General features: G+C 44.2%; 1 protein-coding gene across 21 annotated transcripts in view; it reads right to left on the reverse strand.

Annotated features, from left to right (window-relative positions):
- FBRSL1 (fibrosin like 1) overlaps positions 1–13,029 on the reverse strand; it is a 555,762-nt gene that overhangs the window by 6,900 nt on the left and 535,833 nt on the right. For 10 of the 21 annotated variants that reach the window (XM_075434576.1, XM_075434573.1, XM_075434570.1 and 7 more), the window contains 6 exons: positions 12,057–12,152; positions 8,601–8,672; positions 7,998–8,036; positions 7,049–7,120; positions 5,607–5,739; positions 1,260–1,343 (listed from right to left, as the gene is read on the reverse strand). In XM_075434576.1, coding sequence (XP_075290691.1) covers positions 1,260–1,343; positions 5,607–5,739; positions 7,049–7,120; positions 7,998–8,036; positions 8,601–8,672; positions 12,057–12,152 — 496 coding nt within the window. The remainder of the gene's footprint in view (positions 1–1,259; positions 1,344–5,606; positions 5,740–7,048; positions 7,121–7,997; positions 8,037–8,600; positions 8,673–12,056; positions 12,153–13,029) is intronic. The other 11 variants (XM_075434584.1, XM_075434585.1, XM_075434568.1 and 8 more) reach the window with 5 other exon arrangements.

The raw sequence follows: 13,029 nt of genomic DNA on the forward strand, positions 1-13,029 counted from the left end.
CTCCCACAATAGCTTCCTTGATCCCAGTGGCGGAGGAAATGATAGCATAGTCTTAGGAGCTACCATGACAAAGGAACGGGAGGGTTGTATCCTTTGAGGTAAAAGATGAACCTTGCCTTTCCTAGCCAAGTATCTGAGTATTTGGCTACTGGCACTTATCTTTTTATAAAGCCCTGCCTTTTTTTTTTCATTAGAGACATCCATCATCAGAAGAGGTTCCTCTCTGAGCAGATACAGCCCGACTCAGGTTTCTCACTCCAGAGTTGGCTATGGGTTAAACTGTATCAGTGTACTTGTTTTCCTTCCTACCGGCCATCTCTAAACAACTCCTCCTTCTGCCCACTGCTTTTTGACTACCCCTTTAAAGTCTTTAACTTGCCACATTACAGGAGGTGTGTTGCTCTCCACTTCCTTACAGATATCCTTATATTTAAAATATGAAGGCAAATAGCACAAATAGCTTGGATCTTTAAGCAAACAGCTATTTGCTTATTTACTTATTTTTAAATAGCCGTTTTTGCCCTTCGCCTATGATATTGAGTAGTTGAGTGACTCTGTAGAGATACAGTTAATGTTGACAGAATGTTCAGGAATTCATGTAAATCTGGGTATTTGCAACAGAAAAAAAGTCTGCTAGGTCACGTGGCGTGCCACATTTACTGATTGGATGAGTGTTACTAAAACATTAATCAACAGAGCTTGAACTTTAATTGGCAATGAGCTGCTTGTGAGCTTCTAAAATGAGGAAATTTGAGAAAATCAGGCTCTACTTACTGCCAGTCAGGAAACTGAAAGGCTGGCAAAATGTGCAGAACAGCTATTTGCCAGGAACTGTTAACTGAACCTTATTGAAGAACCTAGCCAAGAACCTTCATAGGTGGGAAACATATGGGAGGAGCCCATTTTAAGCTGTGGCTTGAGAGACCTTTGCATAAATGTACCCCGTTTCCTTGGGCACGTTCAGCAGCACCAAAGTGCTCTACAGGTCGCATTTCAGCTCCTGTCCAGTGTCTCAGTGGTGACAGACTTGGCTGCTCTGCAATGCCCTCTTCTCTTGCAGGAGAGGGTCTGCTAACCCTGCCCCTCTCCTTTGGAGGAGAGCTGAGGCTGGTGCGGGTGGGAGGACTTCTGGCTAGCTTCTGGTTCCTGAGACAGTCTAAGCCTCTCCCTGCCCTAGTGCTACAGTGCCTGAAGGCAGGACCACACCAGAGAGCCAGGAACGGGTCAGAAGTATAAAGGTGAAGGCAGAGGTTACTTACACTTACCTGCCAAGTGGTTAGTAGGCAGGAAACTGCTGTGGTGAGGTGAAGGACCAAAAGGGGTGGTGGCTGGGTGGGTCGCACCTGTGAGAACAAGGTCCCTTTTTAGTTCAGTGGCAAGTGACTGCTTGCACACGCAGAGGTCCTGGCCGTCACGTTCAAGAACCAGATGCAGAGGTACAGGCCAGATTTAAACACAGCAAAGGTGGGGGAAGACCCTGAATACCAGCCGAGTGAGCTACAGGCAGATTTCTGCCAGTGCCCTTGCAAGGAGTCTGTGGGCACTAGGAGGCAGGAGGAGACCTGGCACTGAGCGTTGCTGCTCACCTGTAGTAACGAGGAAGTGAATCTCTTTGTCTGGCATTTTCAGTCATTACTCTGTGTTTACATTAAATAGGGTCAGCCCAGGTTACGGACCCAGACAGAAGGCGCTCGGAAGTGACTGATTAGAGCCTATACGAAACACCAGCTAATGACAGGCACGCAGGGAACATCAATCACGCCTCTCCCCTGAGAGCTCCATCTACGCTCTCACATCTGTCTCTGCATCCACCAGCTCCCCCCGCGGTACTTTCTTTCCTAGACACTGCTCATTGCCACGGTGCCATGCTGCCTCGTGGGAAAGGAACACCGCTGCTGAGCATGCTGGACTGCATTAGGTTGAGGCAAGGGGCAAGAATGGGCTGAAACAAGCTGGTCTGCCCTGTATTTCAAGGTGGACCAGGCTCAAGCAGACAATTCCGCTCTCATTTCAGAGCAGAAAATGAGATTTGCCTCCTTTGCAGGCAGATGCATGTGAACCTGAATGGGCTTGCAACTGCAGCGTGAAAAGCACCAGGGTCATCTGCCACTGGGATATATGGTTTTTGGAGGAAGATTAACTCCCAGGTATCCTGCAAATGACAGTATGGGCAATCTCATGGACCTGGCTTTCACCCCCTGAGATTAGTACAGACGATTTTCAGGATGCAGCTGAAGTCAACTTTTGAATATTTATGTTTCAGATGTGTGTGACAAAACGTTTCTGTGGCTCCAGCATTACACCGACAAGACCAGCCCTCCCCAACTGTTTAGACTGTCACCGTCCTTTTGGTGCCTCCTCCCTGCCAGCACTTCCACTACTGCAGACAGAGCAGAATTAGCAACTCTCACAACCTTCAGATGCTGCCTGGATGCAAAGAGAACTTCTGCCTCCTTTGCAGAAAGCCAGACCTGCCATACCTGTGCATTAACTGTCTCGTTTTGTTAGAAACTAGCAATTCCAACCATGACAGAAGCAGCACTTTCCCGAGGACATGTTAAGCCATGCGCAAAATAGACCAACACCTAAATAAAGCTTTTCAGTGTTTGTCTCATATTTTGTTGGTAAAAAGTTAACTTCCCTTAATATTGCAAAGAGTAACAGGTCAGCTCTAGCAAACGTCAGCAGCCCTGCTGGGCACGAACATGGGCTTTGCACTAGCGGCTCACTTACCCAGTCACTGCTTTCTCAAGTGATAATTTTCTATTACAGAAAAGACGATTATGATCCTTCTCCTCCCACCTGGCACTCCAGCTCTCCTGTCACCTTCATCACAAAGACTTCTGCCTTGTCTGTGGCCCATCTGAATGATTCCCACAAGTGGCAGACCTACTCTGGTTAAGTTCCTGCCCCTCATCTCCAAGCCATATCAAATGCATGTGTCCACCATATATCATCAGTGCTAGTAACACTATGGAAGGTCACAGCAAAAGTCGGGGGAAATGGAGGGAAGAAATTAATAGGCACAGGAGAAACTGCATCCCAAACACAGCCCAAACAGCATTTTATGGAGGTGCTGGTCAGTTCCTGACCTGGTTGTCCTTCATGACAGAGCCTAACAACAGACGGTCATTGTAAAACGCACTCATGTGGCCAGAACATGAGCAGAATATAAAACCGGAGAGGGAGACAGCGCTGCGTGTCCCTCACCAGCTGGGGCACCACAAACCTAAGCAGGCAGAAAATGAGTTGAGGAAACTTATGAGAGACCAAGGCAACGAGACCTGGAGTTATCTATAAACATTCTGACCGCTCCAATGCTTCAAGACGGATGGAGACTGTCATCTTTCTAATCCTGTAAGATTTCAGAAGGTGTATAATGGATGGGAGATTTCTTCAAAGGAGACGGCTTACAAACTCAACTACACGGGCTGATAATAAAAAATCCTCCGGAGAAAGCCAGGAGCGGCATTGCAGGCTGTCAGGTAGTTATTAAATATAGCGTCTGCCAGGCAGCCGAACATCCGTCCTGAAGACAGGTGGCCCTAAGATAACTTATGTCTCCCACAGTAACTAGGCAATGCAGCAGAACCGATGATTCACATCAGCTGCACGCTTGTTCGATAAGGTGAAAAGAATGCCTCGGATATTGCAGAGTAAAAGATTTATTCATCTATATATTACTGCTGCAATGTTTGTTCACTTTGATAGCACTCTTTACCTAGATTTACCGTGTGATGGCTCTTGTGATTAATATAGTCACGGACAAGTTGCTGTAAGGTTGTTTATCTCTAGTGAAAGTTTTCTATTAATTTGCCTTCTTTAATGTTTCTGTTCTTTACTATTTCCCCTCTTGCCTTTACGAATGGAAAAGCAAGCCATGCTTGCATCTTGAAGAGCAAAAGCTCTAGATACCAACTGGACTGGTGCTTTTCTGCCTGTGAGAGTAAACTCTCCCCAGTACAGCCTTCAGTAGCAAAACCATACATGAAACAAGATTCTGGTAATGACAACACAGGAGAGGGAGTCTCCTTCTCTGGAGATATTCAAGACCCGCCTGGACGTGGTCCTGTGCAGCCTGCTGTAGGTGACCCTGCTTCGGCAGGGGGGTTGGACTAGATGACCCACAGAGGTCCCTTCCAACCCCTACCATTCTGTGATTCTGTGATTCTGTGACAGGCTGAGGATGGTGATAAGCAAACAGCTGCCACAGGAAAACAGTCAGAGGTTTGTAAATAAGCTGTGCTTATGCATCCAAACAGATGCAATAAATATCTCGGCCCCACACTATCGCAGTACCTTTACAGAGATCAAAATACAGGGTAGCATCCTACAGTGATCAGCTACTATCAGCACTGATTATATGTGGTAGAAACATGCATTTAATGTTTAAGAATTTCCATCCACAGATACGGGCAGAAAGACAGACTGAACCTCTGGTGGAGTTCCTGAAGGCTATAGTACATCTGCATTTGAAACTCAATTCTCAGGGAGGTTTCAGCTCGATCCTCATCTGTTGCTTTTCTGTCATGCTGGGGACGGAATTCAAAACATTTCTAACCCCACTGATTTCAACACGGCTGAACCAAGGCTGAATATGACCACGACTGCACTGAGTTAGAATGAGCACGCAATATTGCATCATAAAACCAGAGTAAAGTTAGGAAAGAAAATTGCATTATTTGCCAATTAATTACAAACATAAAGAGCTACGTTACATCTCATCAATTGATATAGCTCATTCAGAAGGCAGACTTTAGCACCTCAAACACAGAAAATCTGAAGAAGTCTAGGGGGAAAGTTAACCCCGGGAACAGAACAAAACCAACATTTGGTAGACGGACATCCTCATGAACCCACAGTGACCGCCAAAACCAGAATGTCAGAGCTGCCATGGTCAGAGACATCGACAACAGCACAATGAAGCTTACTGCATTTTGGCGATTGCATTAATTGTAGTTACTTCTCCAACAGATTGCAAAGCAATTGATCAATGTAAACTGTATTTAATTCTATGTTTTTTTTAATTCAATATGCCATTTTAGGCCCTAGAGATTACTGGACTTTGTAACACATGGGGGAATTTATACTTAAAAACCAAACACTTCACAAATACACCTTCTGTGATATTTTCAATGCTATTATTGAAGTTTTCCTTTTACAAAAACCCCTTGTATTCAGAAAAAAACCAGAAACTTGTTAAGCGGAGGAGCTGAGAAGAACAACGTGGCAAATCTAAAAGCAGGAAAGAGATTGGGGCCACTTCCAATCCAGCCCAATGGAAACATTTTCAAGTGTTTCGTCAAAATCACTTTTAAAATCACTCCATAGGCTATGAATCAGGCATGTAAGAAACAGCTGCACAGACATGAATGTAAGAGCCAACTGCTGCAGCTCAGTGATGCGCAGAGGATCCTGCACTGGCTGCGGTGGCAGAGCCCAGCCCAGCGGCTCTGACAGCCCCGGTCACGACAGTTGCCAGCGCCTCCACTCCCCTCTGAACCAATCTTGCCTGGTTCAATTTTTGAGGCATATGTAGCTGTAGAGACACACATTACATATACTGGTTTTGGGTTTTTTCACAACAAATGATGATCTTCCCTTACCTGTGGTAGAAAACAGAGGCCTGGCAAGATCTTGTGGATAATGGAAGCCTGGAAACACTCCAGGGGCGGGAGGTCTGCTGAACAGGTCAAGTTTACCACCTATCTCTAGCTTGTGGGGATCCAGCTGCATTTGCTGTCAAATGATATAAAAACAATCTCATTATATGCTTCCTTTTTTATGGGAGAAAAAGAGAGGGAGTTCAGGCTCACTCCTGCTTAGCCCTGCCAAGGAGAGTTAGCGAGAGTGACAGCAGCGTCTCTGGTCACGTACCACAGTCATGCTCTGACAGCATCGGTAAGGCCATTTCGCTCCACAGCCTCTCAGCTGCCTGCCTCATCCACATGAACAAGGTCTGAAGTGAGCTCTCAGCCCCTCAGCACACACAGCGGAGCATGCAACATGATACACTGAGCGTGCTGCACCCCAGGATCTGTTGGTGCTCTCAGCCTGACAAAAAATACTCCGCAGGCAGAAAGCTGCTGACAGAAGTCTTGAGAGCTGGGTGACGGACTCGTCTGTTTTGCTTCTCCAGTTTGGAAAGAGAGAGATGTAGCTAGACTATGCCCTTCCTGCAGCTAGTATAGCTCAGTATGCAGACAAGGGGTGAAGGATAAAGAAAACTATGAGGCTCCTCCAGAAGCTGTTTTTATCCTTCCCCTATAGATGTGAGCATGGTCAGAACTGCACCGAAGTTGTGTAAGTCTCAGTGTATAAGTCTCTCAATAGCTTAAAGATTATATATTTGCTTAGAAAAAAAATGGACATACACCACTTGTAGAGGCACTAATTACAATGCACCTACTTAAGCACTGATTAGTCTTCATTAATGGGACAAAAAAGCTACAGCAGGAGCTATGAAAAAATAAAACGCTACATGAGTGCCATTACCAGCTATTCTGCCTGCCACAGGGAGCTTTGAGCCTGTAAGAGCACCGCAGCGTACCTACGTTTTGTTACCTCTAGAGGTCTAAACCCCCTCTTTCCCCTCTGCCCATCATCGGGCAGTGCAGAAAGCCCAACAACCTCTAACACAGTAACTATCAATCTACTCGCCTGCTCTGTGTTTCGTATATGTTCTTCACCGTATCGGTCATACATACCATATCTGTACTACTACAGAAGGGAAATGACAGATAGATAAAAATGACAGCTTTGTAAAAAAGATGGATCTGGGGCTAAAGTACCCTCCCCGTCCCTTTCTTCTCTTTCTGGCTGTGCACTTAGTATCTCCTGCTCATTTTGCTACCCTTCAACCCAACTCCTTTGCCCTCAGATAAACTTTACGCTTGCTACAATAAATGTTAAAGGACTGAAAGTATTAGTTAATCAATACAGGCAAGCTTGAGAACCGCCAACAGTAACTGCTTCCTGCTCATTACTCACTAAAATATAATCTGTAAGCCAGAAGACTTGGCTTTGTTCCAGAAACTGTCTGCATTACCTTTATCTTTTGCTGGTGATGGTAGATCTGCCAGGCGATCTGTACATGAACCGCACACCACTTCCCAGGTTTCTGCAATGGAAAGCACAAGAATTTAGATTAATTTATACGTCAGCAATCTACATCAGATAGAACATTTCATTTCCCTTACTGTCAAACAGGCAGCTAAGCAATGAGAAGGGTTGATTACTGAAATGGCACAATAGGTGATCAACATTTTTTTCTGTACTGCAGCAGATGATGTTTGAATTAAGAAGGAAACAAACAGGAAGAATGTGGGATATCTTCCACATTTCCTGGAGATCTGAGATCTCTGCCTTGTTCTTTCCTGCTTGCACTCCCTCCTTCATAAACCAAAATAAATGGCAGCAAAGAACAGTATGCCATGCTTAAGAGAAAGCAACTAATTGTTAACAGTGCTGCTTCTGAAAAGAGCCCTGTTCATTCATTCCTGCTGCACTGCAGGCTAAGTCATGCGTGGTTATTACGGCTACTTGCATTTGGGGAGGAAAAGAGTACGGACAAACAATCACCAGGGATGAGCGGTGCCACAGCTCAACGAGCTACTGTTTTTCAGCTGAGCAGTACTCACAGCAGTACTCACTGTATTTGTTTTTGTGGAACATCAGAAGCACAAATAAAACACGCTGACCTAAGCCACCATGAATCTGATCACTGCTGAATGTCTGTCCATGATCACAGTCATTTATTTCTGTGACCCTTGTTTCATACTGTGAACTATTAATGCACATAAATGGATGCAAAATAAGGTTGGGATTCAACCTAAATGTTATTAATCAGAAGCTGCTAAAAGCTAACTATGACACTTTGCTTTAAATAAAGGATGAGCGTGAAATTTTCTGCTGAACATGTTAAATTTCAAAGACACATGCACTATATTTGAAGTATGTGTGTGTATATAGATATGTATATAAAAGCCCCCACAAACCTTACTTACTCTTACTGGAGGCCTATAAGGGTCTGACACCTATGGAAAAAGCAGAAAGAAAACAATCAGTCTTTCTAAAACTAGCCAATATACAGAAAGGTGGGGAACTTCCTTCCCCTGAACAAGTAAAAGCATTTAGAAAGCAATGTTCCAGAGAAGTCCCCTGTGACACAGGAAACCTAAAAGGCTTAAAGAAGGCTTAAAACTTCTCTTTCATTCCTTGCACCAAACTCAGCAGAATTTTACGATGAACAAAGCAGCTTCATGCCAGCAACTGAACAGTTCAGTGCTTTTTTGAACCTTATAATCGTTCTGAAATGGAGCACATAAAACTACTCTCCAAGCAAAGCTTAGGGGAAAGACCTTGAAGGGCTTTCCTGCCCCCTTTCCCTCTGACTTTATTTAAAGAAGTCAAATACATCCCTTTGGATTCACGACTGGTGGAGGCTACTTTTGTGTCACCAGAAGCTTCTGTCTTGACTGCCAGTTCAGAGTCTAGAAGGCCAATTTACTCACCAACTGCTCTCTTTTTTTTTACGAGCAATCACTGTGTTTACTGTAAATCCAGATAAGCTGAAAGGAAGGTTATATATTGTTGCCTACCCCTGGAGTCTTCTGCAGCAGCGTATGGTGGACTGCGCCTGGTCTACCTGCTACATCAATAGGGTTCGAAGTCTGAAAGACAAGAACAGAGCGTGAATAATACTGTAGCATACCAGTGGTACATTTAACATCTGTATCTGATGGTAACGGCATTAAATAGTTCATGTTTGTACTATGCTTTGAACATGCATATTGCTACATTAGTGCTAAATGTTATCTCTTACTGAGAGCCAAGAGCATTTAACCACCACGTCATCTATCATTATTTAGCAGCAGTAACAGTATTACAGCAGCACCCCTCAGCCCCGCTGAAATCACAGCCCCACTGCGCTGTGCAGTATGCAAGTGGATGGGAAGAGACAGTCCCTGCCCCCCAAGCTTAATCTTCAGACAAACCAGGCAGGCAGTAGGAGAGAGAATGAGAGAGGTGGACCAACTCCCTCTGTATTTCAGGCAGCAACCAGTATAGCAGTCAGGAGCAGGACAACTCAAGCATCCTAGGCCCATATTGCACCTATCGGGACCATGGCCACTTCCCAACTAGGGCTAAACACAACGGCTAAAACAGCAACAGCCCATCTATTTGCTTTGACAAGGCAAAACGAGAAACCTTAGAAGGTGCTTGTGGGTCTTTTATAGCTTTGCTTTGTTTATCCCATCATTTTCCAGCAAGAATTAAACACCTCATTGAATGAATCCCTGTTCCTCCTTCTCCTCCGGATCCCACCTGTTGCCCTGTCCTAGATGACCCCCAAGAACTAGTTCGTCTTCTCACTCTGGCATTCATCCATCTCCCACTCCCAGAGCAACTGCACCTGGTGCCTCTGCACAGCTGAGTGCAGAGGGGTTAAACCTCATTCCCTGAGAGATTATTTCACTCACATTTGAGGTCAAATTACAGTAGACTTCAAACAGTCAAACTGTATGAGGAATGAGTAAAATCATGGGTGTGGGAGGAAAGAGAGGTTTTAATTTGTCTCAGGCTATGTAACTTCCAGACTCATTAAAAAGAGAATTCTCGCGTGTGTGTGTAGGTAAGTCACCGAACTCCCCAGGCAGATCCGTGCTCTCAGGGCCTGTCTGACAGCTGAGGTATATATAAGGTGGCAAATAAGTTACAGCTATCATACAGGCAAGAGCTGTAAGATCACAACATGTTAATAGCATGGTGTCATCCTGTCCCTTTGTCCCCGGGAGAAAGATGTGAAAGTTTCCTCCAGCAAAGTAAACTGAATACTTCTGACCTTTTCAAGTTCTTAGCTTGTGAGAAATGGCCTTCGGGAAACTCACTGAGAAGTTTACCGTCAGCCTGGATTTATGTGCAGTGGATTTACACGCACAGCTGTAGGCAACTGACATGGGAAGGGGAAAAACAACACCAAGACCTCTGCTTTGGAAAGCAAGAAGTGCAGGAGTCAGTGTGCCAAAACCAAATCATCAGGTCTGTAGTGATTATGAAGGCTTTAGTCAAACAGCTTGGGAGGGAGAGAGCATGGAAAAATGATGCAGTAATGACGACCAGAGTAGCTTTGCCCAGCAGTTCAGCTCTTTCTCCTCTAGGAAACTGGAAAACAATGTGCCCAAGTGGCAGATCCATTTTTCAACCTATCCCTCTATTTTTTTTTTCAGATGTTGTATTGTATATAAATACAGCACTGTCCAGAGATCAAGTGATGTTAGTGATTAACCACGGAACCAGAGTCTGACCTTGCACTGCTCAAACTCAAGCTAGCCAATTTCTATGTATGTATCATTAAAATGAATTAAAAGCTAGTTATAATACAGCACTAAGAACTGTTTAAAAATGTAAAGGGTCTGTGCTCACTTTTTCTTTCTCGCTATGTAACTGCTTCTCTTTGGTCTAATGGTATTTTACAGTGAGATGGTATCTATAAAGCTCGGTAACGAAGATGGCAACCAGAAGAGCACGCTATCGGTCTCTTGGAAGCTCCTCATTAACAGTAGCCTTTCGGCAAAACTGAACCCTATCTTCACATTAGCAAAAATTTTGCCAATTCCACCTTATTTGTGCAGTTTCTTTTCTTGGGAAGTCAAGTTCACACCCTGACAGCCTGGGTCTGTAGGGGATCCCCTGGCACCCCTTGCAAGAACAGCGACAACAAACACTGGCGGGCAGACTCCGTCAAGGGAGAGCTATCTTCTGCCCCTCTTGCTCCTTTCCTCTGCCTGTAGCCACTACATACAGGACTCTTGTTGAAAGAAGCCATTTTAGAGACTTTGCTATTCGTATTGTATCCAGAAAATAAAATAATGTAAGGAGTTTGACGGGTGCTGAGGAAATACTCCACCTTCCATTAAAAAACCTAAGTGGGAAGGTTGCAAGAGGCCTTATTTGCAGCAGTTGCTAATTACTGACTCCCACTGCCGTCGGTGAGGCTGCCGAGGGAAGCACACCCCACAGCCCCGCTTGGTGGGGTTACGGAAATGACCTTCCATATGCAAACAGAAACGGCCTGGCTACAGTGCTGGTCCTTCAAGTCCTCTATCATAGTAGCAGAGCTCTATGGAAATGCAATTCAAGTAAAGAAATCTCTAAAATCACAGTACGTAGGGGAGCTAAACACATGTCACCTTATAAATGGAGAAAATGCTCCATTTTCAAACAAATGCTATACAGATATAATGCATCTTTCTTGTTTGGAGGGATTTAACAGTTTCTGTACACTTAAAAATAGTTCATAAAAAGAACAAGTCTGGGAGGAAAAAAAAAGCAGTGCACACCACAGAACTCATAAAAAATGCTGGTTATCACAGCAACATTTCCAAATGCCAATCAGTGCTAGCTGTAATGATATGTTACAGTTGCAGTGCACCTTTCAAACACACGATCTCAAAGAAGCTTGCAGACATTAATCAACCCTTATAAAACCCACTGCAAGATAACTTTACAGATAAGGAAGCTGAGGAACAGAAGATTTAAGCGACTTGCCCAAGGTCAGACAGTGTCGGAGCTGGGAATAAAAATTCAGCTCCTTCAAATTGCTCTACCCATTTACAGCAGTCTCTCCCTATTGTTCCCACACTTGTACAGTCAATTTCTCATTTTTTTCTGGGAATAAACCTAATGTATCTTTTGCAATCTCAGGCCATTAAATTTATAAATGATTTGAGACTCATTGATCTATTATTAGCTGTAAATATTTCAATCAAATAATGCATTTGACTCTACACTTCTCCCCCAGGTTCAGGTGACCTCCCAAGTGAACCACTATATGCTTTTCCAAGGAACGATCTGTAGTGCCAAGAGAAAATTTCTGCTCAAGCATTGGCTGCTTTGTGCAGAGGACGCTCACAGATCTGTGGGGTGATCGCTTCCAGCCCCGTGCTGCCTTTCTGCTCGTTAAATCCTGTGCTACAAAATCACCAGAGACACGACTCTGAATACAGTTTCTCTCCCAGCAAAAGAACAAAGCCTTCACAAGAAGAAGTTTGTACCTTCGGTTGAAATGCTCCCTGAAGTGACCCAAAGGGACCTGAATGTGGAAGCATGGGTGGCATTCCAGGCATTGCTGGAGGATAGGTTGGAAAGAACTACAAAAGAAAAAGAGATGCTTATGTCACAGGACAACTTGAACAATAATGGAGGTAGGTGCCAAGCCTGGCACATACAAAAATATTACTGTGTTCAATGAGTGCCACAGTGAAAATACACACTAAATTTGCTTTCAAAATTTTTAAGAGCAAAGGCAAAACTTGGAAAACGCGCTCATCTGATTGATTTTCTAGATAGTGCTGAAACAAGTGTGCCTTTAAAATCTGTGGACTATTGCAGGAAGCTCAGAGCACTCACCATTTTTAGAGGAATTAGAACAATTTGGGGTTTTTGCTCACTTTTTAACTTTGCATTTTTCTGCAGTAGCAAACAAATTGATCCTGTTTTGAAATGTGACCTGCTTTAATTTTCAAAGCAAAAAAGAACCACAAGATGCTGCATTGCACACTAACCATAGGCAACATGCACACCACCTTGTAGTTGTGTAGGTCTGGTGAAGTTTTGCTTAGGCCTCTCCTGAGCACGTACAGCACTTTTACAAGTCCCAAAACATATAGTTCTTGTGCTTTGGAGCAGTGGGGAGCACCAGGAAGAAACCACTAGTCTGACTTACTCCTGTGACCTGAGCAAAATCTTGTGAAAGAGCCATGCACTCCGGGCTGCTGCACTGTGAGAAGCACCAGCTGCAAAGGTACTGCAATGACCACCGATTTAGCAATTTCTGCGCATTCCCTGCCATCCCAGGCACAGCAATATAGAGCCGCAGCAGCAAAAATGCAGTAGAAACAGGTTAAAAAAAAAAAAAGCCCAAAGAGAATTTTGTACCTTAAAAAAAAAAAAAATCAAGACGGAAAAAGAGCTTTAGGAATGAATGAACCAAAACACTTTCGATCAATCAAAACCAAGCAAAACAAA

The sequence above is a fragment of the Opisthocomus hoazin genome, chromosome 13 (genome assembly GCF_030867145.1).
Source record: "Opisthocomus hoazin isolate bOpiHoa1 chromosome 13, bOpiHoa1.hap1, whole genome shotgun sequence".
NCBI lineage: Eukaryota > Metazoa > Chordata > Aves > Opisthocomiformes > Opisthocomidae > Opisthocomus > Opisthocomus hoazin.